This window comes from Eucyclogobius newberryi, unplaced genomic scaffold (genome assembly GCF_026437365.1).
Source record: "Eucyclogobius newberryi isolate DKJ021-1_F unplaced genomic scaffold, fEucNew1.0.hap1 SCAF_11, whole genome shotgun sequence".
In the NCBI taxonomy this organism is placed as follows: Eukaryota; Metazoa; Chordata; class Actinopteri; order Gobiiformes; family Gobiidae; genus Eucyclogobius; species Eucyclogobius newberryi.
Window position 1 is genome coordinate 25,046,182 of NW_027315735.1, and position 26,363 is coordinate 25,072,544.

Here is a 26,363-nt window from a genome sequence, read left to right on the forward strand (position 1 = left end):
CAATGACAACACGCTGCCTGCAGACCAGACACTGGGACAAAGTCCTCTCCTCTTTATTTCTTTTCTTAAAGTTTATTTTTGTGTTTTACACAGGCTTGCTCTTAAAAAACATGTTTTCACATCTTTGCACTGACAAAACTGTGATGATGTGACATTTCTGTCTTTAATCTGCAGCAGTATTTCTTTGTTTTAAATTTATTTTCATCTGTGGTCAATACAGTTTGATCAAGTTTTTAGTTTTGCTTTAATGACACTTTTCCAACAAGTGGAGTAATACATTTATTTTGTGATTTAACTGTGATTGAAATAATGTCAGATTTATTTGTTTAATTTTTTTCTGAGATGAGTAGTTGTTTCTTTGATAAAATGCTTTAGAACTTGCAGATTTGTTTTTGTCAGTTTAAAAGGAGTAATGCTTGGGTAACAATTGTTTATTCCCTCTTTAGACACTTCTTGATTATATCTATTAAAATTTCTGCCTTATGTTGTACTGTTTGACGTTTCAAAAGAACGTGTAAAATACAAACATGATTCAAAGGAAATGTTTGCTCTGCTCTTGGCAGATTTGTTTTTTTTTTGCAATGCACATCGACATAAGGATTGCTGATTTCCTATTATAGATATATCTCATATTTTCCCATTGCTATTTATTTTATGTGAGTAAATATTTTGTATTTAATGACTTTTTTGAATTCATGACAAAGAGGTTCAGAATAGGAAAAGGTTTATTGCCATTGTCAATGAACATAATTCACGAAACTTGCTTTTGTGATTCGGTGCAACAGAAAACACTGAACAATGATAAAACAACCTATCTAAATCAAAAAGTAAAATAATTTGAAATTTTAAATCTGCTATAGGCTATGAGATAGAAAATAAAAAATAGGATTACTATGTACACACTATGTACACAAAATGTACAGTTGAATTTACATATGTAGTGCAGAAAGTAAACAGTGCAGTGAGTTATTAAATTATGATTAAAGTGACAGTGTTTTAGAAGTGTTCGTGAGTCCAATGCCAGAGATTGAGCAAGATCCAAATGAAAATTACATTAAAGATTGTTTCATAAACTTGAATTGTTAAAATTGCTGCTACTACTGCTACTGCTACAACTGCTACTTCTATTACTGCTATTACCTTTACTACTACTACTATTACTAATACTAATTGCAATTTTTTTCCAACACTAGAGACATCTACTTTTCTCTTTTGCAAATTAATGTTTTCACTTCTGAACAGGCCATATAAGATATTCAAAAATTGACTTCTTGGATTGATTGATTGATTGATTGATTGATTGATTGATTGATTGATTGATTGAACAATTTGCTACAACGGTTGTAATTCTCTTTCATCAATTAAATGGATTATCCCTAAAACATGTGGGTGTTAATACGTAGTCACAATTATAACATTATCCACCCCTAAAATAAATAAAAAATATGCATGTTTTTTTGTTTTTTTTAAATAACCCTATGGACTCTTACATAAAGCTAGTGAAAGAAAATTCTAAACATATTGACACTTCAAGAAAAGGAAAAAAATAAAGATTAAACGCTTTCCTATTAACTTTGTTTAGCTCTAGGTGGCGCTGTACACCAGAATATCCAGTACAGCAGAGATGCGCTGCAGTCACGCGTTCTCCAGCTCTCGTATTGAATAAGAAAACTTAGGACAGATCGCTGACTACAACTGACGCAGAATTGTTTCACGCGTCTGTTCTTTGTTGGCGGGACGATGGTGTTTATGAGGGAAACCTTTATTTTTGTCTTGATCCTCACATGGATTGAGGCAGCGTGGGGAGATGTGAGCTACTCCATACCGGAGGAAACCAAACGAGGATGGATTATTGGAAATATTGCTAAAGATCTGGGGCTGAAGAGCGGCGCATTAATCCAGAGAAAAGCGCGCATTGACACGGAGGAAACGGAGAAGCGCTACTTTGACATAAACGTGGACAACGGAAACCTGATTGTTGCAGACAGAATTGACCGAGAGGAGCTTTGTGGTGAAAGGGCGTCGTGTGTCGTAAAGCGGGAGCTTGTTCTGGAGAGTCCTCTGGAGCTTCACCGAATTAGTCTTCACGTACAAGACATAAATGACAACGCACCCACGTTTAACGAGGACGTTATTAGTCTAGAAATAAGTGAATCTGCAGACAAAGGTGCTCGGTTTTTGATAGAGGAAGCGCAAGATGCGGACGTGGGGCAGAATTCAGTCCAACAATACAGTCTTAACAAGAACGATCATTTTGTGTTGGTAATTACAGGAAATACGATTGAGCTGGTGCTTGATAATGAATTAGATCGTGAAAAACAGCAGGAAATAGACTTGGTTTTGACAGCTTTTGATGGCGGGTCTCCACAGAGATCAGGGACAGTAGCCATTCACGTCACTGTGTTAGACGCTAATGATAACGCCCCTGTGTTTAGCCAGGCCGTGTATAAAGCCAGTCTGCCTGAAAACTCCCCTCTAGATACTGTAGTGCTGACTATTACTGCGACTGATGCAGATGAAGGGGTCAACGGTGACGTGAGTTATGATTTTGGTCATGTTTCTGAAGATGTGAGAAAAACATTTAGTATAAATCCTAAAACAGGAGAAATAAATGTTAATGGAAACATTGACTTTGAAGCTACAACCACATTTGAAATACGGGTTAAAGCAAAAGATGGATTAGGATTATCATCTCATGGAAAAGTCACAATTTCTGTTACAGATGTCAATGACAATGCCCCAGTGGTCAGTTTGAAATCTTTATCAGATACTATAGCAGAAAATAGTCCCCCTGGTACAGAGGTGGGCATCATTAATGTTCAGGACAGAGACTCAGAGAACAACAGACAGGTCCGCTGCTCCCTTCAAACTGGAGTCCCTTTCAAGTTAGTGCCTTCCATTAAAAACTATTATTCTCTAGTGACCACAGAACAGCTGGACCGTGAGCTAGTGTCTGATTACAACATTACAATCACTGCCACTGACGAGGGCTCTCCACCTCTGTCCTCTTCTAAAACTGTCCACTTAACTGTAGCTGACATCAATGACAACCCTCCTGTGTTTGAGGAGCAGTCCTACAGCGCACATGTGACTGAAAACAACAAACCTGGCTCCACTTTATGTTCTGTTGCTGCTCGAGACCCAGACTGGAGACAAAACGGGACAGTGGTTTATTCTCTGTTACCTGGTGAGGTGAATGGGGCCCCAGTGTCCTCTTATGTATCTGTTAATGGAGACACAGGAGTGATCCATGCTGTGAGGGCTTTTGATTATGAACACTTCAGGAGTTTTAAAGTCCAGGTGATGGCCAGAGACAATGGGTCTCCTCCGCTCAGCAGCAACGTGACAGTCAATGTGTTTGTATCTGATGTGAATGACAACTCTCCTCAAATACTGTACCCCACCCCGGAGGGGAACTCCTTCATGACTGAACTGGTCCCTAAAGTTGCACATGCAGGCTCTCTGGTGTCCAAAGTGATAGCAGTGGACGCAGACTCTGGACAGAACGCCTGGCTGTCCTATCACATCGTCAAATCCACTGATGCTGGACTTTTTACTATTGGTCTTCACAGTGGAGAGATCAGGACCCAGCGGGACATCTCTGAATCTGACAGCATGAAACAGAACCTTATTGTGGCAGTGAAGGATAACGGACAGCCTCCTCTCTCTGCCACCTGCTCCATGTATTTACTGATCTCTGATAACTTGGCTGAAGTGCCTGAACTCAAGGACATTTCTTATGATGAGAGGGACTCAAAGCTGACATCCTATCTGATCATTGCACTGGTGTCAGTGTCTACATTTTTCCTCACCTTCATTATTATTGTCCTGGGTGTGAGGTTCTGTCGCAGGAGGAAGCCCAGACTCTTGTTTGATGGAGCAGTTGCAATCCCCAGTGGTTATCTGCCTCCTAATTATGCAGATGTTGACGGCACAGGAACTTTACGCAGCACTTACAACTATGATGGATACATGACAACTGGATCCAGGACAAGTGACTTTAAGTTTGTCTCGTCCTACAATGACAACACGCTGCCTGCAGATCAGACACTGAGGAAAAGCCCCACTGACTTTTCTGACGTCTTTGGAGATTGTGATGTCTCTCCTGAGGTAGGAACACAGTAGCAAAAACTGTTGCATCCAAAATTGCATTATATTTTTAAAAAATTGACATTTTTTTCACACTTCAACATCAGTAGATTTCATTCATGCTTTTCCCCTTAAACTATTTAAATTTCATCTTGTAGTTTAGATGTCTTTGTCTTGATGTCTTGTGAAACCCCTGGATTAAGCGATCTTGAAGAATATTTTCACAAATGATGTATTAAGAAGACTTGGTTTTTGTTCCTGTTATGAAGCTTTAATAAGATTGTTTCAAGTTGTATTTAATAGCCCTCACTTTCGCTTTGAGTCTGGATGACCCACAGGCGTCTTTAGTAGAACCTTCGTCCACAACATGAAAAAGTGTTTTTTGTATGTGTTTGTTTTATATCTAAACAATTAATTGTATTGTTTTTAACCTGCACATGATCTCTGAATGTAGCACTAGGGTATAGCTGTGTATAGTACATTCTGGTTGGATAGTTGAACAGAGGGGAGGCCACTGTGATCTTTGAGTTTGATAACTGAGCTCGTTTGTGGATTAAGGCTTGTATATTGCCTTGTGCTTGTGTGTGTCTGTTCATCTATGTATAATGTGAGAAATGTGACATAATCCACCCTCACCTGCTGTCCTGGATCTACATTAGCATTAACAACTAATTCAGTAAATCTTTGAAATCAAATCATACACTTTAACTGTTTCTACATGTTTTGTTTTCTATCACTGATGAATGCATATATTATTTATAATGTTGCAGTAATGACAATTCAAAAAATAATTGCTATGGTCCAATGCAATATTATTATTATTTTTGAACGATAGAATTTCTTCTGAAAATAGCTCTTCATCTCTACTCTGTCCATGGTTCTGAAGAGGGTAGAGAGACATTTGAAGTCTTCATCTTCTTTTTATTTTATTTGTTGCTAAGACACATGTCATAAATTTACCCCTGAATAATTTCACACTAAAGTAATTTATTAAAATGCTTCAAAACATTTATGTTTTACTAAATGTTAATCCCTCTTAAACGGTGTCAACTATGCTTAACCCGTAAGACCCTTTAACAAAACACACACCCCATAGTACATTTTGCACCAATGCAACTGTTACAATAAAAAGTCCTTAAGTACATAAAACTTGCAGTGTTTCTTGCATTTAGGATTTCATTAGGGAACTTACTTTTGTACATTCTTTTTTAATACAAATACTGAACTTAACCCAGCTTTGATGGCTTTCCTTTCTGAGGACAGACTTTAGACTTGTGTTTAGGGGTTGATCATTTTGAAAAATGTAGTATTATTTTCACCTAAAATCATGGATTTAATGTGAAATATTTGCCCCTAAGATACAGGACAAGTGATTTAATGGTGTCTGGTCCTACAATGACAACACGCTGGCTGTAGATCAGACACTGGGTCAAATCCCTCTGAACTTTATTTCTTTTCTTACTGTTTATTTTTGTGTTTTACATGGGCTTGCTCTTAAAAAACATGTTTTCACATTTTGGCACTGACAAAACTGTGGAGTTGTGACATTTCTGTCTTTAATCTGCAGCAGTATTTGTTTTAAATATATTTTTTATTTTTGGTCATTACAGTTTGATCAGGTTTTTACTTTTGGTTTTTAGGGAACTTTGCCCAATTTTATTTAACTGGAAGTAATACATTAATGTAGTGCTAATTGTGATAGAATTTTTGAGATTTGTTTTCTTTTCTGGGATGAGATATACATCTATGTATAATGTGAATGGGCAGCCAGAAATGTGACATAATCCACCCACACCTGCTGTCCTGGATCTACATTAGGTTAAATGCACAGCTTTAGCAACTAATTCAGTAAATCGTTCAAATTAAATCATACATTTTAACTGTTTCTAAATGTTTGTTTTCTCTCACTGATGAATGCATATATTATTTATAATGTTGTAGTTTTGATAATTAAAAAAAGAATTGCATTGGTCCAATGCAATATTATTTCATTTGAACCATAGAATTTCTTCTGAAAATAGCTCTTCATCGTTACTCTGTCCATGGTTCTGAAGAGGGTAGAGAGATATTTGAAGTCTTCATCTCCTTTATTTGTTTGTTTCTTAGACACATGTCATAAGTTTACACCTGAATAATTTCACACTAAAGTAATGTATTAAAATGCTTCAAAACATTAATGTTTTACTCAATGTTAATCTCTCTTAAACGTTGTCAACTATGCTTAACCCGTAGGACCCTTTAAAAAAACACCCCATACACATTTTGCACCAATGCAACTGTTACAATAAATGGTCCTTAAGTACATGAAACTTGCAGTGTTTCTTCCATTTATTTATTTAATTGACAGGGACAATGCAATCATACATAGCTACAAACAGAGCTTGCAGCCGATGTGATGCACACAAAGATTATAGCCAGAGCTAATTTTCAACTTCTGTCCCTGGTTGGGCTTTTCTAAATCCCCCCACAGATATATAAGGCATTAAAACACATTTCCATTGAAATAAATCAGTGATAAATATACACATCTACACAATTCATTCTTCTTCACTCATACACGTCACTAATACACATTCATAACACTTACAGGTGGGTACACTTTTGATTTTCTTTCAGCCAGCCCTTCAGTCTGGAGGTGAACATATTTGCTTCCGTGATGCACTTTATTTCTGGGGGTAATGAATTCCAGAGTTTTCCGCTCTTAAAAGAGAAGGAAGATTGTCCAAATGATGTCCTGCACTGTGGGATTTGACGGTTTTGGTTTGAGGAGCCTCTTGTAACTCTGCTGCTGTTTAGTCTCTGTATGAATGTCCTGATCGTTTCAGGGGCCAAGTTATTGATACATTTGAAACATAATTTAAGAAAACACAGATTACTGAAACTTTCAAAACGTAATAAATTATGATTCTTGAGAATGTGGCAGTGATGAAATCGGACAGGTTTTCTATCCATCATTTTTATAGCTTGGTTGTAAGGTGAACCGATTTTCTTTGTGGCTGAGGGAGCTGCCTGGGCCCATGATGTCATGCAGTATGAGATGTGAGAGAATAGCATGTAGCATGTAGCATGTACAGCAGGGCCGCTTGGTTTGGGATGTAGTGTCTGATTAGTTTGAAACAATTTAGATTTCTTTGGATTGTTATGAATATTTTCTTGATGTGTCAAATTTGAGTTGGGGGTGTAGTACCAGCCCAAGATATTTGAATTCATCAACCAACTGTATTTTTTTAGTTTGAAGATTGATTTGAAATTTATGGTCCGAATAATATTTTTTTTTTAATGGAAAAACACATGGCAACTGTCTTTGTGAGATTTAGGATTTCAGAAGGGAACTTACTTTTGTACATTATTTTTTAATACAAATACTGAACTTAACCCAGCTTTGATGGCTTTCCTTTCTGAGGACAGACTGTAGACTTGTGTTTTGGGGTTGATCATTTTGAAAAATGTAGTATTATTTTCACCTAAAATCATGAATTTAATGTGAAATATTAACCCCTAAGATACAGGACAAGTGATTTAATAGTGTTTGGTCCTACAATGACAACACGCTGCCTGCAGATCAGACACTGGGACAAATTCCTCTGCTCTATATTTATTTCTTTCCTTAAAGTTTATTTTTGTGTTTTACATGGACTTGCTCTTAAAAAACATGTTTTCACATATCGGCACTGACAACACTGTTGAGTTGTGACATTTCTGTCTTTAATCTGCAGCAGAATTTATTTGTGTTAAATATATTTTTATTTTTGGTCATTACAGTTTGATTAGTTTTTAGTTTTGTTTTTTAGGGAGCTTTGGCCAATTTTATTTAAGTGGAAGTAATACATTCATTTAGTGCTAATTGTGATTGAATTGATGTCAGATTTGTTTTCTTTTCTGGGAAGAAGTTGTTTCTTGGATAAAATGCTTTAGAACTTGCAGATTTGTTTTGTCAGTGTAAAAGGTGTAATGCTTGAGTAACAAATTGTTGATTTCCTATCGAGACACTTTTTGACACTTATCTATTATAACTTCTGCCTTGTGTTGTACTGTTTGATGTTTCAATTTTATTTAAATGTGAAATGCAAACATCATTCAAAGGAAGTGTTTGCTCTGTGCTCAAGGCTGATTTTTAAAAAATGTTTTATTCTGATTCCCTATTATTCATATGCTTTAATATTTTCCCATTGTAATATATAGGATGTGAGTAAATATTTAGCATTTAATGTATCTTAAGTAATGACAGAGGTTGATTAACAACCAAATTAATATGACATTACAGATTTTTTCAAAAGCTTTAATTGTTAAAATGTCATACTACTAATGCTACTGCTACTAATACAACTACCAAAACTACAACTTCTACCACTTCTACCACTACTAGTACTAGTAATGGTACCACTACTACTACTACTACTACTAAATAAATATTTTATCCAACATTAGAGACATCTACTTTTCTCTTTTGCAAATCAATGTTTTCACTTCTGAACAGGCCATATAAGATATGCCCAAAATACACCTAGAGGATTGATTGATTGATTGATTGATTGATTGATTGATTCAATGATGAATTAATTCATCAATTTGATACAATGGTCTAAAATCTTGCTCATCAATTAAATGGATTGTCCCTAAAACATATAGGTGTTAATAATTAGTCACTGTTATAAAAAATATCTCCCCCCTAAAATAATTTACAAATATATAAGAATTGTTTATTTCTTTATTGAAATAACCATACGGACTCTTAGATAAAACTAGTGAAAGAAAATGCTAACGTTTTGACACTTTAATGAAAGGGGGGGAAAAACAACTAAGCAAATAACACGTTCCTATGAACATTATTTAGCTCTAGGTGGCGCTGTACACCAGAATATCCAGTACAGCAGAGATGCGCTGCAGTCACGCGTTCTCCAGCTCTCGTATTGAATAAGAAAACTTAGGACAGATCGTTGACTACAACTGACGCACAATTGTTTTCACGCGTCTGTTCTTTGTTGGCGGGACGATGGTGTTTATGAGGAAAACCTGTAAATTTGTCTTGATCCTCACATGGATTGAGGCAGCGTGGGGAGATGTGAGCTACTCCATACCGGAGGAAACCAAACGAGGATGGATTATTGGAAATATTGCTAAAGATCTGGGGCTGAAGAGCGGCGCATTAATCCAGAGAAAAGCGCGCATTGACACGGAGGAAACGGAGAAGCGCTACTTTGACATAAACGTGGACAACGGAAACCTGATTGTTGCAGACAGAATTGACCGAGAGGAGCTTTGTGGTGAAAGGGCGTCGTGTGTCGTAAAGCGGGAGCTTGTTCTGGAGAGTCCTCTGGAGCTTCACCGAATTAGTCTTCACGTACAAGACATAAATGACAACGCACCCACGTTTAACGAGGACGTTATTAGTCTAGAAATAAGAGAATCTGCAGTCAGAGGTGCTCGGTTTTTGATAGAGGAGGCGCAAGATGCGGACGTGGGGCAGAATTCAGTCCAACAATACAGTCTTAACAAGAACGATCATTTTGTGTTGGTAATTACAGGAAATACGATTGAACTGGTGCTTGATAAAGAATTAGATCGTGAAAAACAGCAGGAAATTGACTTGGTTTTGACAGCTTTTGATGGCGGGTCTCCACAGAGATCAGGGACAGTAGCCATTCACGTCACTGTGTTAGACGCTAATGATAACGCCCCTGTGTTTAGCCAGGCCGTGTATAAAGCCAGTCTGCCTGAAAACTCCCCTCTAGATACTGTAGTGCTGACTATCACTGCGACTGATGCAGATGAAGGGGTCAACGGTGACGTGAGTTATGATTTTGGACGTGTTACTGAAGATATGAAAAATAAGTTCAGTATAAATTCAAAAACAGGTGAAATTAGAGTGATTGGCAACATTGACTTTGAAGCTACAAACTCATTTGAAATACGCGTTAAAGCAAAAGATGGATTAGGACTGTCTTCTCATGGAAAAGTCATAATTTCTGTTACAGATGTCAATGACAATGCCCCTGTGGTCAGTTTGAAATCCTTATCAGATACAATAGCAGAAAATAGTCCCCCTGGTACAGAGGTGGGCATCATTAATGTTCAGGACAGAGACTCAGAGAACAACAGACAGGTCCGCTGCTCCCTTCAGACTGGAGTCCCTTTCAAGTTAGTACCTTCGATTAAAAACTATTATTCTCTAGTGACCACAGAACAGCTGGACCGTGAGCTAGTGTCTGATTACAACATTACAATCACTGCCACTGACGAGGGCTCTCCACCTCTGTCCTCTTCTAAAACTGTCCACTTAACTGTAGCTGACATCAATGACAACCCTCCTGTGTTTGAGGAGCAGTCCTACAGCGCACATGTGACTGAAAACAACAAACCTGGCTCCACTTTATGTTCTGTTGCTGCTCGAGACCCAGACTGGAGACAAAACGGGACAGTGGTTTATTCTTTGTTACCTGGTGACGTGAATGGGGCCCCAGTGTCCTCTTATGTATCTGTTAATGGAGACACAGGAGTGATCCATGCTGTGAGGGCTTTTGATTATGAACACTTCAGGAGTTTTAAAGTCCAGGTGATGGCCAGAGACAATGGGTCTCCTCCACTCAGCAGCAACGTGACAGTAAATGTGTTTATATCTGATGCGAATGATAACTCTCCTCAAATACTGTACCCCACCCCGGAGGGGAACTCCTTCATGACTGAACTGGTCCCTAAAGCTGCACATGCAGGCTCTCTGGTGTCCAAAGTCATAGCAGTGGACGCAGACTCTGGACAGAACGCCTGGCTGTCCTATCACATCGTCAAATCCACTGATGCTGGACTTTTTACTATTGGTCTTCACAGTGGAGAGATCAGGACCCAGCGGGACATCTCTGAATCTGACAGCATGAAACAGAACCTTATTGTGGCAGTGAAGGATAACGGACAGCCTCCTCTCTCTGCCACCTGCTCCATGTATTTACTGATCTCTGATAACTTGGCTGAAGTGCCTGAACTCAAGGACATTTCTTATGATGAGAGGGACTCAAAGCTGACATCCTATCTGATCATTGCACTGGTGTCAGTGTCTACATTTTTCCTCACCTTCATTATTATTGTCCTGGGTGTGAGGTTCTGTCGCAGGAGGAAGCCCAGACTGTTGTTTGATGGAGCAGTTGCAATCCCCAGTGGTTATCTGCCTCCTAATTATGCAGATGTTGACGGCACAGGAACTTTACGCAGCACTTATAACTATGATGGATACATGACAACTGGATCCAGGACAAGTGACTTTAAGTTTGTCTCGTCCTACAATGACAACACGCTGCCTGCAGATCAGACACTGAGGAAAAGCCCCACTGACTTTTCTGATGTCTTTGGAGATTTAGAAGAATGTTCTGAGGTATGAAAAAATAACTTGCATACAATATATATCATTTATACAGTTTTGTGTTTTAAATGTCAAAAATATATTAGTGTTGTATTTTGGTCGATGTTGCTGTAGTGTCAGTGGAATTTCCATGTGTCTATAGTTTTTCATTCATCAGTAGGAGTGAGGATTCTTCATTACTTCGTCATGTGGTTTTAGTTTCACTTTTTGCCAGGTCAAACTATTATTTTCATTCTCATTTGCCTTTGTTTGGGGAATGCTATTCTATTCCTTAATCATCCTGATCATCCAAAATGAAGCAGGGTTGACTTACATTAGAATTTTCATTTCAGTTCCACAAATATGCCCGTCATGCCTGGCCCTAAATCATTTTCTACCTCGTCATCAGAGTATAACAAATGTCCGATCATATTAGACTGCCTTTATTTTTATGTCGTTTACGATTTCTGGACATACATTTTCAGTTTAGGCAACTTGCTTTGTTTAAAAATAAAAAAATCAACAAGCTGTGCTGTAACGGTCCAGAGTCATGCAGTAAATAAAGTCCCCTGCATTGTGTAAAGTTTATTATAAATCCTGCATTTGGTTTAGAAAGTGTTTTTGGACACTCAAAGGTGCTGTACATTGCATTCTGCTGATGATAAACTACTTCATTAACCACAGCTGCCCCGGGTACACCGACCTCAGACCGCTCTCTCTCCTGCAGGACACTTATTATTCACACATACTTTTTTTGAATCAGCAACAAGTAATTGCCCTGGGCCACCTAATCTTTTAGTCGTTAACTCTGATTGCTTTAATATACAATACTTGATTTACGGATGATTGTAAGGTATAGTCTAGTGGTTGTTCATGAAGTCATCGTGTGAATGGAAGTTGTTTTGACTTTCTGAGATTACCTTCTTTTCTGCCGATGACACTATTTATATTAAGGATTTGTTTTGATGATTTATTTATTTGCTGATACATTTTGTATATAGATTATCATTTTTTCTACTTTCAAAACTCAGATCTCTTCATCTCATCTCATATATATGATATACGTATTATATATATAATTAATGTTTATAAAACCTTAAAAGTACAAAAAATGAATATTAATTAAAAAATAAAGTGTAAAAACAACATTTTAATCAATTAATCAATCAATCAAAGTTTATTTGTAGAGCACAGTATTTACAAAAGTAACTCAAAATGCCTAAACTCAAATCAAGGAGGGACCGGAAAACTTGAGCTAAATTTCATAGTGCAAACACAGTGTTAGGACGTTAAGACATTATGTACGGTATATACTGTATTTTTAATGTTTCCAAAAGGATTTTCCTTTTCATCCGCTGAGGATCTAAATTGAGTTATACGAGAGAGTAAAGGCAGTTGGAAAGTGGAACCCCTTTGAGACAGGAAATATCTGAGCTTACTTCAAATGAAATAACTCCTCACAAACGTAATGTAATAAACCCACAAACAATTATTTCCCACAAACGTATGGCTGGGCGATCTGGGGGGAAAACATTCTCACTTTTTTTCTTCTCATATTGATCAATCTCGATTTTCAATATGATTTTATTTGGTCTTTCCAAAAACAAAGTACACTGACTTTGTGAAATAGTTCTGGAATAACAATGCATGTGTTTCTATCAACAGTACAAATCTTGCACAAACACTGCCTTCTTTGTTAGTTTGTGTATCGTCTGCTTGTCAAACTATGGGACTTTGTTTTTGGTGCGAACTGAAAATCGCCCATCGGCCCCTTCGAAACACTATCAAACTAATCTGTCCAATCAAATCCTCTCATAAAATAATGCGCCTTGAAGCACCAATCAGAGCGTCTCTCATTGGCGTGCGTGAGTTTACAGTTGGAGCGATTACGTAAAACCGCCGCCCATCCGCCGCCCATTTGTGAACGTGTTACTGCACCGCTGCAAACACAGTACTGTAAACACCTGAGCGGCTTCAAACTCACAAATCACAGTAAAAACACAGATAAACGTCAACCTCAATAACATCTGACATGTAGTGAAAGAGATGTGTCCGTGTACTAGAAGCGTTTGATTAACTTTTGCTGTAAGAAAAAATAAATACAAAAATATCGAGGGCTTGGACTAAGATGTATTCTGGGATATTTAACTTTTGACAGGGAAAATAAGAATAGCACTAATATTTTGGATAAGATGAAGCTAACGCTGCAGGGACGCTCATTACAACGCATCCAAAACTCTGACGCACAATTCAATGTCGTGAGTTACCATGTTAAACGTTATCAGAAAGTGTAATTGTCCTACAAATCAAACACCAAGGTCAAATCATGTGAAAATACGATCCTACGTGTAACAAGTGCTGGTTCCAAAGTAAACAAACGTGTCTTACCTTTGCAACGGTTCTATTGGTACAGAGCGAACTCATTCAGACCTCAAACGATGTTGGTATGCTCAGACTTCTTTTACTTTTGCCTTAGAGTTTTGTTTACTGTTTTTAAGTTATAATTTCAAAAAATCCCTGCAAAACATCTTTCTATAAGAAATCAGAAAAAGGTTTATTGCCATTAACAATGAATTAATGAATAAACAATTAATTGTCAATTAACAAAATCCATAAGCACTATACAAATACTCTATTTGTATAGCGCTTTTCACAGACATATAGTCACAAAAAAAATGCTTCACACAGTAGTATTACAGTAGTAGTACTTTTTTAATACAACATACATAAATGTACATAAAATATTCAACAAGATGCAGTCACATTTTGTTGTTTAGAGTTAGAACAGAAAAGTCAGGATGACAAGATTTTGACAAAATTTGACCAGATGAAGCTGAAGTGAGGCTGTTTGAGGATCCGAGTGGGGCACATTTATGAACAAAAGACGTTTTTTAATCAAATACACTAAATTTGCATATTTTCTGCATGATTTTCATTAAATTGTTTCACAGCTCAGTTGTTTGATTAATAACTTAGTCAATTGGTTGACAAATATTTTGATAATCGATTAATTGCAATCTTTCCAATAGTTTTTTTATTTTTATTTAAATTAACCCAATGGGACATTATGCAGATTTATGAGCTGAACGCAATGTTATACAAATCAAGCCAGTATTTAAGAAACAAAACTTTTTAAATTGTATTTTTTTCAAATATACAAGGTATAAAATATTTCTGTACATATATATATATATATATATATATATATATATATATATATGTACGTGTATTGACGTGTATTATTATTATTATTATTATTATTATTATTATTGTTATTATTATTTATTTATTTATTTTTTAATTATTATTCCTTCTTAACTACAGCATTATTTGACCCCCTGAACACAAAGGAGAAGTAAAAATCAGTCAGGGGAAAATTAAGAAAATGTAGTGGCGTCCCCTCAAAAATGTTAATACATTGCACCTATGGGGCAATGCAACCCTATTATCACAAAGCTGTACTAGAGCTGGCGCCATGCATGGTGGAGAGCACGGTGGAGTCTTCTCTGGAGCTGGAGGAGCTGCCCCAGGAGGAGGGTCCTCTGGACAAGCCAGCGAGGAGGTTCGACTGAACATTCCAGTGGTTCTGCTACTACCTCTAATGTGCTTAAGAAATTAACCTTCATAAGGCTCAAGTTTAGTTTAAGAGTGGCAACCTAAAAAGCTCTTGTGTATAGAAATAAAAAATATATATATGCATAATATGCGTATATATTTTCAGCCTAAAATGCATGAAATTACATTAAAAATCCTGCGATTGGATGAATAAAAAACTAAAATAATAATAATTAAATTAATATTGTATTACAATAATTCAGCAATGCACATTGCATTATTACATTTGTGGGACATGGTGTTTATACCCACAAACGTGATAAATCTCCACAAATGTAGTATCTATATCTGGTGGGAAATTTGATCAAAATGTTTGTGGTATAAGGAAATTGCTACATTTGTGGGTTTATTACATCACATTTTATGAAGTGTGTGGGATTATATATATATATATGTGTTTGTGGGGTTTATTACGATTGTAGAACTAACAGGTTCACAGTGAACAGTCCCACTGTGAAATAAAACAAAAAAACATCAGCCCTTTAAGCTACAAATTCAATCTGTACAGAGGCATGGGCTGTGAACCATGTACAGTTAGACAAATCTGTTGAGGTTATGGAATAGGTTTATAAATATGCCGGACACAAGACTGACCAAACATATATTTGATTGAAGCATTTCACATACAGATGGGGAACATGTTTGAGGATGCAGATTTACAGTTCATGGAAATTAGCTGATCCGCAAAAACACACACCAGGAGCATTTTGTTTGATAAACAGAAATAAACGGAAATGGGACAGAGACATCTTGTTTGCCATGTCAGATGAATGGGACTGGCATATATGTTTAAATGTTGAAATGGTAGCAGTATTTTGAAAGTTGTCTGCTTATGCTGTTTAATTTTGTTTGTTTTATAAGCCCATGTGTGCTGAGCACCACTTTAGTATTGTAAAATCAAAATCAAATTTAAACATGTTTTACATACTATAACTGTTGACCTAGTTACTTCCTTTGCTTAGCTTACTCTCAGTGAAGCAAATAGGGTCGTCCATTTTGCCCTTATTTTGACTTACATTTATTTCTTCTTTATGAATAATAATAGTATACTCTTTTCATGAAGAACACAAAACATATATTTGCCTTTGCACTGGACAAAACACCCACAATGATTTTAATCTAATCATTAGTCTTCAATCTCACAGTGTGCATGTTCATGGAGAACATAAAACGATAAAGCAGTGTGAGTGTAGTTTCTCCGAGTACCCACTGGAGGGTAGTTGTACACCATTTCTGTTTGATTCAATGCTGAGGATAAAGTACTTTTTCATTCATGACGTGACTCATTATATAATCTGTGTTAGTAGAACTGGAGTAGTCGGTTAAAACAGAAGCTGTGTGCAGATTACAGGATAATACTGTGAATTGCCGCAGGAAAGAGGGACTGTAGTGTGTGTGTGTGTGTGTGCGTGCGTCCGTTTGTGCGTGTGTGTGCGTGTATGTGTGTGTGTATGTGTGCATGCGTGTGCGTGTAACAGTGTGAGTCAGGCAGCACGGGGCAGAAATGGGGATGTAGAGCGAGAGGCGTGTAAGCCGACATCGCTCTTTAATAGAGCATGATTAACACACAGCCACAGAAAAGGCAAAGCAGTGAGTTGGTGAACTGCAGAACAGTTTTGATCTTCGTATGTAGACAACATACTAATATTTTACTAACCATGGACCAGCGAGAGCATTTATTTTGGTTACTTGGCCTCCTTTTCACTGCGTCTTCTGGAGAAGTCAGATATACGCTTCCAGAGGAGCTCCAGAGTGGATACGTTATCGGAAATGTGGCTCGAGATTTAGGACTGAGAGTTATGGACCTTCGTGCACGTGGAGCCCATGTTGTTTCAGACGGCACGGTTCGACTATTTGAAATGGACATCGCGTCGGGAAATCTGAAGATCAGCCAGCGCATAGACCGGGAGGAGTTGTGCGCACAAGCTTCTGTCTGCACCCTGCACTATCAGCTTTTACTTGAGGATCCTCTTCAAGCACACAGTCTGGTTTTGGATATTGACGATGTGAACGATAACAGCCCCGTATACGCCACCGAGGAAATAAAGTTAGATATACTTGAATCTAGCAACATTGGACGAAGGTTTCCATTAGAGAGTGCCCAGGATCCAGACTTCGGTACCAATTCTGTGCGTGGTTACAAATTGACTCCCAACGAGCATTTTACTTTGGAACACAGTACTCAAATAAATGGTGTGATGTATCCTGAACTAGTTTTGAAAAAAATGTTGGATTACGAAACACAACGGGAACATGTACTAAAAATCAATGCCATTGACGGGGGGAATCCGGCCAGATCTGGGACGGCTTCTATCCTTGTTCGTGTTTTGGATGCAAATGACAATGTCCCAGTTTTCACTCAGCGTGTTTACAAAGTTTCTGTACCGGAAAACTCGCCCATGGGTACTGTAATTGTCAGATTAAACGCTACGGATGCTGATGACGGTCTTTATGGGACTATCACCTACTCCTTTCGTCACACAATAGGGGAGTTATTTGAAATTAACCATGAGAACGGAGAGGTCCTTGTAGCAGGTGTTATTGACTTTGAAGAGGCAAATAGCTATGAACTCGACGTCCAGGCAAAGGATGGGGGTGGTCAGACATCACACTGCAAGCTCAAAATTGACATAATTGACATAAATGACAACGAACCTGTGGTTGAAATAAAGTCAGCCTCTGCTAACGTGCTGGAGGACTGCAGCTCTGGGACCATGGTTGCTCTTATCAATGTGTATGACTTGGACACGGGGCCCAGTGGGCATGTTACATGTGTCATAACAGAAAATGTTCCTTTTAAGCTTGTATCAGATGTCAAAAATTACTTCATGTTGGTTACTGATGGTGTTTTAGACAGAGAAATGCAAGCACAATATAACATTACAATTTCCGCCACTGATGGAGGTTCTCCTGCTCTCTCAAGCTTTAAAATATTAACAGTTACGGTCAGTGATATAAATGACAACTCTCCAACTTTTACGCAAACAAACTTTATTGCAAGTGTTTTAGAGAATGAGCCGGTTAACACTTACGTTTTATCAGTAAAAGCAGAAGATCCTGACGCTTCCTCAAATTCCAAAATACAGTATCAAATTTCAAAGCACATAAACACAGAAGATGCCTCATTTTTTACCATCAATTCAGAAACGGGGAAGCTCTCCACTGCTCGCCCCTTTGATTATGAAAGCTCAGTGCACTACCAGATAGTCATAATAGCCCAGGATGGGGGTAAACCGCCTCTTTCCTCCAGCTGTACAGTTAATGTTTTTGTCCAAGATCAAAACGACAACGCACCTGTCGTTTTGTATCCTGTCCAGAGCGGTGGGTTTCTTGCTGAAGAGTTGGTTCCTGTTGACGCACCCAGAGGTTACCTGGTCACTAAGGTGGTGGCCGTTGATGGCGACTTGGGTCACAATGCTTGGCTGTCTTATAGAATAATCACCGCAACTGATCCGCATTTGTTTAGTATTGGTCTGCACACAGGTGAAATTAGAACTGTCCGAATATTTATGGAAAGTGATGAACCGAAGCATAGTTTGGTCATTTTAGTGAACGACAATGGGCTCAAAACTCTTTCTGTCACATGTACAATCAACATTGGAATTGCCTCTGGGCTGCCAGTTTTAAATGAATTATTGGAGTTTAATGCAGAATCTCAGAACAGCTATAACTTAACACTTTATTTAATAGTAGCACTTTCAATTATTTCTTGCCTATTTATACTTTTTATTGGAGTTTTTTTTTATGCTCAACTTTGTAAGCGTAGTTACATTCACCGTTCAAATAGCAGGTCTCTCCCTGTATTTCCCACCACGTATTGCCCGCCTTCTTTTGCAGAATTTAGTCATTGCGGGACTCTCTTAAATGATGAACGCTTTGATCCATTTTTAACAACCGGCTCATGGAGAGGTGACTTTCGATTCAGCTCAAGCACAGACACAGACACGCTAAAGAATCGAAGTGCTGCTTATCAGAAAAGCACCTTGAGGCGTATAAGTGTAGATCGACCTGCCATTGCCAGGGCAGGTGCGCAGCATCCATTCTACGTGGTTACGTAAAAATAAACATACATACACACATACACACATACATACACACATACATACACACATACATACACACATACATACACACATACATACATACATACATACATACATACACACATACATACACACATACATACACACATACATACATACATACATACATACATACATACATACATACATACATACATGCATAATCCATACATTTATTTAAAGCAGTTATGATTGAAATTGATGATTAATAAATGCATTGTGTTGTGTTGTTTTGTATCGTTTTTATGTAAATATTTTTTGATTCGTGACATATATTAGAGTGTGATAAAATCATTCCTGTACATATTGTTTGTGTCACTTTGGTGGACTTTGCACCTTGAGTTCTCTGGACTCTTCATTGAAACTACTGAATACAACATTGTTTCTTTCTCTTTGACATAGTTGTTGAGTATGTATTAATAAAAACAACTTCTGTCTCATTGACTCCTGTGCTTAATGGGGAAAGAGGAAGAACATAGTTCACCAGCACCAGGGACAGCTCCCCTTTTCCATTCAGCGCTGTTTCTGTCTCTTCACCAATTATTTGGTTAATTATGGCAAATTGAGAAGAAATTACACAACGTGTTTCAACTCATCACCACACTACTTTGATTGTGATGATTAACAGAGTTACAAATTCGAAACTATCTGCTCTTGATAACTTTTTTCCTCTGATTTAACTGTCCGTTTTTCTGTATTGCTGTTTTTATTGTCTTTTAATCTTTTATAAAATGTCCGTGGGTGTTTAGGCGCTGTTGAATAAAAATAATTATTATTATTAACAGAATGTCATGCTAATAAACCTTTTGTGTGTTTTTTTATTTTTCATGGGAATGCTACGTGACCTTCCAGCAGGTAAGACGACTTTATTTAGCCTTAAGCTCTACTCAGTTTCTTTCAATACATTTTCATTTCCACATCTTCACACACATTGCATCTACCTCTTTTCTACTTTATTTTCTGATAAAAATAGCAATGCATGTGAAAGGAACACAATGGCTGTCTCAAACAACAATCACATTTGTTCAACCTTCATCATTTACAGAACTATGGTAATATATACATAGCTCAATAAGTGCTGTGTTGCTGTGCAGAATTCCCATTGCACGAGAAAGTGACATGCATTTTAAGAGATCAAAAAGCAGTAATATTCAGCAGTAGTTGATGGAAGTCGTTGTAATTCTCGGCTTGCACTAATTCCTTTGCTCAAATGTAGGTCACCATGTGAGTCATTGGATCAGTGGAGCAGATCACGATCTTTACAATCTACAGAAAAGAGTAATGAAAAATGCATGTGTATTAACCAATCCTTCTTTTACATTTAATACTTAAAACAAAGAGCCCCAAAAGCACAGAAAATATGTGAAATATTGTTATTTTTTGTTAGAAAAAAAAAATCATCAGACGGTTGTCATAGCAATTCAAACTTTAAATTTCAATTCAAACCTCCACACCATGAAAATGTTGAAATAAATAAATACAATAAATAACAGAAAGCTCAAAACCATGAACAGGCTCCAGTATTCAAATCTGTTTTCTAGAGGACTATTGGCCTTATTGTCTTTAGTAGCTATGGATTTAGCACCGTGGATAGATGAAACATATTGTTATTATGCCTTGTACAGTTTACATTGGGGTGTGTAGATGCTGAATATTTACATAACGTGTTTGAATGTGTACACTAGTGACATACAGAGTTTTGAAGGAGACACTGGACTTAACATTCACCAAAATGAAAATAGTAGATTTCTTATTTGGCTGGTTAATAAATTTGCTCTTTCAGTCCAGTTTAGCAAATGCAATTTAACCTAACTTTTCAAATGTGGTTGCCATGTCATTTTGAGCCTATGCAATTAATTATTATTGGAGGGTAAATAGGCAATAAATGGTAAATAAAATAAAAACAACAAGATTCATTCAAAAAGCACATTTAACGTCAAAAACCAAAAGCTGACAGTTTCCATAGACAAATGCAATGGGATCTCACAGTAAAAGTGAAGAAAAAACCTAATGTCGCTTTGTGTCCTCATGGCGACACTGCTGCTCAGTGTGATCAAATCAACTGTTCTGTGCTTGAACATCCCATCTTTGCAGCGTTTTATCCAAAAATGAAGCTTGTCCCGGCTACTTTTAACTAAGAGAAAGATAAGATTAACAAATTAACATTATTTGATTTTATTCATCTTTTAGAATTTGGAGCTTGATGAAATCTTGTTAATATGGCATTTCAAAAACACCATAGGGACGGAAGATTAAGGTGGTGTTTCTTCTTACCATCTTTACAACTGAATTTGAAGGTTCAATCGATTCTGATAAATAATAGATAGAATAATAGATTAATAGAATAAATAGATTGCAAAGCTATCTGTTGACTCCAAAAGATAATTTTGTTTTTAAAAAGCATGTTTAAGCCAATGGGGGAAAGTTAATTGAATATAAAGACCGCATTAGACAGAGAGAAACAGTCCATAATACACAATAAGATTAAATATAGTGATATTAGACGCTAATGACAATGCCCCTGTGTTTAATCAGAGTATTTATAAAGTATTGATGACTGAAAATTCACCAAAGGCGACTTTCACTGTCACAGTAAATGCCAGTGATTTGTAAATTCATAATAAACCATTTCTGATTTGCAGATGACTCAGCAAGTGGTCAGGTAACTTACACCTTTTCAAAATCACCAGTGGCGGATTTTTTTTTCCATAAATCAAGGCATTGGGGGTATTTATGGTTTAACAGAATTGATTATGAGACAAAAAATATATATATATATATATATATATATATATATATATATTGTTGACATCAACAACAACGTGCCTGTAATGTTAACCCCCATTCACACATGCTTCCATCCCAGAACATTACTGGATCGGCTCTGTTCACACTTAACCTGAAATGTATCTCTCTACATTGTATCACTATAGCAATGTTCTGTATTTAAATCACATGAAAATGGAAATTAACTGCACATTGTAACCAAGGACACCAAGTTTATTTACAAACAAACAAGCGGTGGTGTTGGGAAATGTCTGGCTTTATTCACATTACACCTTCCTTGTATTTGTCTTGGCAATTTACCAAGGAAATGTAGGGACTTCAGACTGGGGGCTCTCTGGTGGCTGAGATGGTGCCTCGTTCAGCAGATGTGGGCTATCTGGTCACTAAAGTGGTGGCTGTGGATGTGGACTCTGGACAGAATGCCTGGCTCTCCTATAAACTGCAGAAAGCCGCAGACAGGGCGCTGTTTGAAGTGGGCTCACAGAATGGAGAAATAAGAACTATCCGCCAAGTGACTGATAAAGATGCAGTCAAACAGAGACTGTCTGTTATAGTGGAGGACAACGGGCAGCCCTCTCGTTCAGCTACAGTCATTGTTAACGTGGCGGTGGCGGACAGCTTTCCTGAAGTTATGTCTGAGTTCACTGACTTTACGCACAACAAGGAGTACAATGACAACCTGACTTTTTACTTTGTGCTGGATCTGGCTGTTGTATCTTTTCAGATACAGGGACTCTTCCACATGCGATCAGTTGTCAAACAGTGAAAGTTTAGTCAGTGTTGATGATGTCAGGAATGGTGGAGTGCAGAATGGACAGAAGAGATCCACAACCTTGACACTAGTGAGCCTAATGCAGTTGTAAAAACTAAACACATATTCTAATTACACTGGGGGTACACAACAAAGGCTATTTTTATTTTGTATTTTCTTTTTTCAAACTGTAAATAGTTTGGAGTTAATTTTCTAATTTACCTAGGAAATATTTAATATGTGCGTCTTGCCATATTGTCACTTTTTGTTGTAGCTCTGTCCATGGTGCTGATTTTATTTACACTGATTATATTTTTAATTATTTATTAAGGAACCTTGTCAGTAAAAAACTCAGACGGGTATTTTAATGACTATATTATGGACATGGACATAAATTAGATGACTAACTAAAAACCTTGTTATATGTTGTCTTTTGTATCAAGTAGCCTTCTTGTGGCTGTTGGTTAAAAACAAATATTTGTTGTTCATTTTCGAGATTTCCTTATTTTTACTTGATCCTTGTATTTTCTCTGAAAAAAATAAAACATATTATGAAATGTTGTAATCATTTACTTTCCTTTGCACGTTTAGTGTTTCCCCAAATAAAGTAAAAGGGGGCGATTAAAAACAACATCAATGAACTGCTTGATTTTTTTTTTTTTTAAATAATGATGCATTTATTATTTTATTGACACAGTTTCGTCTCACGACCTCATAGTGACGCTGTTGTCCTGTGGCTTGTTTTAGAGCACTCAGCCTTTGTGGTATCCCCTCCCATCCCCTTCTTCTGTCTAAGGACGCAGTACAAAAACTGAGTCTTCCTAGTAATCGTTTAACACTAAAGCCAAAATATGTTCCGTTTCCTTGGATTGGATTTTTGAGTTACACTTACAAAGCTGGATATTATTATTTTGTAGTCTCATTGGTCGGCTGTTGTTTGGGTTTATTATGGCATTGAAAGAGGAAGGGCGATTCTTTGTGCCCTCCGTACAGGCGATGTCGTCGTGTATTTTCTTGATGTTATTTTTGATTCAAGTCGATGCACAGATCCGCTACTCCATCCCAGAGGAGATGAGGAAGGGCTCTCTTATCGGTAACGTGGCACAGGACTTGGGTTTGGACATAAAAAGGCTTCGTTCAGGTCGAGCTCGTATCGTGACTGGAGAAAATGTTCAGTACGCCGAGCTGAAGACAGACAAAGGGACTCTGGTCGCGAATGAGAGGATAGACAGAGAGCAGCTCTGTGGAGACGTGACGCCCTGCAGCTTCACCTTTGAGATTTTACTGGAAAACCCGATGGAGTTGCACCCCGTGACTATAGAGGTGCTGGATGTAAACGACAACGCGCCCACTTTTCTCAGTAAAAACTTGGATTTTGAAATAAGTGAATTGGCAACGCTTGGATCACGTTTTGATTTGGAGACTGCGCGGGATGCAGATGTTGGAGAAAATTCACTGCGCAACTATGTCTTATCTCCTAACGAAAATTTCGTGTTTAAGCAACATCTAGATCAAGACGGCGGTAATTACATTCAAATGGTCCTTGAGAACGCTTTAGACAGAGAAAAACAGCCGCACCTTAATCTAAAGCTAGTGGCTGTGGACGGTGGAAGTCCGCAAAGATCTGGGACTATAAATATTAATATACTGGTTTTAGATATCAATGATAACGCGCCTGTGTTTAATCAGAGGGTTTATAAAGCAACTGTGACTGAAAATTCACCCAAAGGCACACATGTTCTTACAATAAATGCTAGTGACATAGACAGTGGAGCAAATGGTAAAGTAACATACTTATTTTCCAAATCAAATGCTCCAATGTCTGACTTCTTTAAAATAAACGAAGTCACTGGAAGTATATCAGTTGCTAAAAATGTTGACTTTGAAAAAGACAAGAAAATTGAGTTTAGGGTTGAAGCTAGAGACCAAGGTGGGCTGACAGACACAAGCAAAGTAGAAATAGACATTATTGACGTAAACGACAACGCTCCTGTCATAAACGTAATGTCATTCACTAGTCCCGTGTCAGAGGACTCTCCCGTGGGAACCACCATCGGTATAATTAATGTTAAAGACTTGGATTCAGGTGAGAACGGACAGGTGAGGTGCGCAGTGGAGGGAAGTGCCGCTGTTGAAATTAAGTCTAATGTTAGAAACTATTACGCGCTGGTAACTAATGCACCTTTAGACAGAGAGAGTTTATCAGAATTTAACATCACAGTAATCGCCTCAGACTCAGGAAAACCTCCACTCTCAGTGAATAAAGTATTTAACTTAAAGATCTCAGATGTGAATGATAACGCTCCAGTGTTCACACGTGCGCTCTACAGCGCGACATTATCAGAGAATAACTCCCCCGGTTTATCTGTGCTTAGTGTCACTGCCAAAGACCCGGATGAAAACCAGAACGCGCGTGTTTCATATATTTTGGAGGAATGTGATATCAGCGGGACTCCTGTATCTGGTTATATCTCTGTTAATTCAGAAAATGGAGTTATTAGTGCCGCGCGCTCATTTGATTATGAACAAACCAAAGAGTTTATGTGCGTGATTAAAGCGCAGGACGGAGGCTCTCCTCCTCTCAGCAGCAATGTGACTGTGAAAATCCTGGTCCAGGACCAGAACGACAACGCCCCTCAGGTGCTGTACCCAGTCCAGACTGGGGGCTCTCTGGTGGCTGAGATGGTGCCTCGTTCAGCAGATGTGGGCTATCTGGTCACTAAAGTGGTGGCTGTGGATGTGGACTCTGGACAGAATGCCTGGCTCTCCTATAAACTGCAGAAAGCCGCAGACAGGGCGCTGTTTGAAGTGGGCTCACAGAATGGAGAAATAAGAACTATCCGCCAAGTGACTGATAAAGATGCAGTCAAACAGAGACTGTCTGTTATAGTGGAGGACAACGGGCAGCCCTCTCGTTCAGCTACAGTCATTGTTAACGTGGCGGTGGCGGACAGCTTTCCTGAAGTTCTGTCTGAGTTCACTGACTTTACGCACGACAAGGAGTACAATGACAACCTGACTTTTTACTTAGTGCTGGCTCTGGCTGTAGTCTCCTTTCTGTTCATCACGTGTGTAGTGGTCATTATATCAGTGAAAATCTACAGATGGAGACAGTCTCGCATCCTGTATCACTCCAATCTGCCAGTGATCCCATATTATCCTCCACGTTACTCAGACACTCTGGGCACAGGGACTCTCCCACATGTGTACAATTACGACACCTGCAGGACCACAGACTCCAGAAAGAGTGACATAAAATACATGCAGCCGATGAGTGAAAGTTTGGTCAGTGTTGATGACGTCGGGACTGAGTCTGCGCAGAATGGACTTCAGAGATCTACAACCTCGACTCTGGTAAGCCCTGTTATTTGCAATTTACTGTCAAAAGCAACATTGGAAAAAGTGCACAGCAAAACATGAAAAGCAGCGAGATAAAGACAGAAGTTACAAAACAATAAAACTACAAGAAACATTCAGACGGTATAAAATATTAAGTTCCTATAAAAGAAAAAAATTGTAAGCGCTAGATTACACGTTAAAGTGTTTTGTTAAAGCTTGTGATGGATTTGGAGAAGAAGCTTTTACCGTGACAAGATGTTTTGTCTTTTTGTTATTGGAAAAATACCTGGAAGCATAAGCTCAAACATGGCTCTGCCAGGGTGGAGTGGTCCCAAAGGATTTGAAGGGCTTAATTTCAAGGTCCACATTT

At 37.9% G+C, this 26,363-nt stretch overlaps 2 protein-coding genes across 9 annotated transcripts in view; both read left to right on the forward strand.

Annotated features, from left to right (window-relative positions):
- LOC140354591 (protocadherin gamma-A10-like) overlaps positions 1-26,363 on the forward strand; it is a 207,975-nt gene that overhangs the window by 22,839 nt on the left and 158,773 nt on the right. For 2 of the 8 annotated variants that reach the window (XM_072439673.1, XM_072439692.1), the window contains exon 1: positions 1,716-4,110. The exons of 2 other annotated variants lie outside the window; for them this stretch is intronic. In XM_072439673.1, the coding sequence (XP_072295774.1) occupies positions 1,741-4,110 (2,370 nt within the window). In that variant the 5' untranslated portion in view covers positions 1,716-1,740. Of the gene's footprint in view, positions 1-1,715; positions 4,111-9,014; positions 11,453-23,563; positions 26,009-26,363 lie in introns of those variants that run through there. 4 more of the 8 variants (XM_072439663.1, XM_072439682.1, XM_072439693.1 and 1 more) reach the window with 3 other exon arrangements.
- On the forward strand, positions 16,468-19,101 carry LOC140354594 (protocadherin beta-15). Its single transcript, XM_072439697.1, has one exon. The coding sequence runs from the start codon at positions 16,591-16,593 to the stop codon at positions 19,090-19,092; it is 2,502 nt and encodes an 833-aa protein (XP_072295798.1). The 5' UTR covers positions 16,468-16,590; the 3' UTR covers positions 19,093-19,101.

Coding starts and splice junctions, on each gene's coding strand:
- LOC140354594 (XM_072439697.1), top strand. CDS start 16,591: ATGATTAACACACAGCCACAGAAAAGGCAAAGCAGTGAGTTGGTGAAC.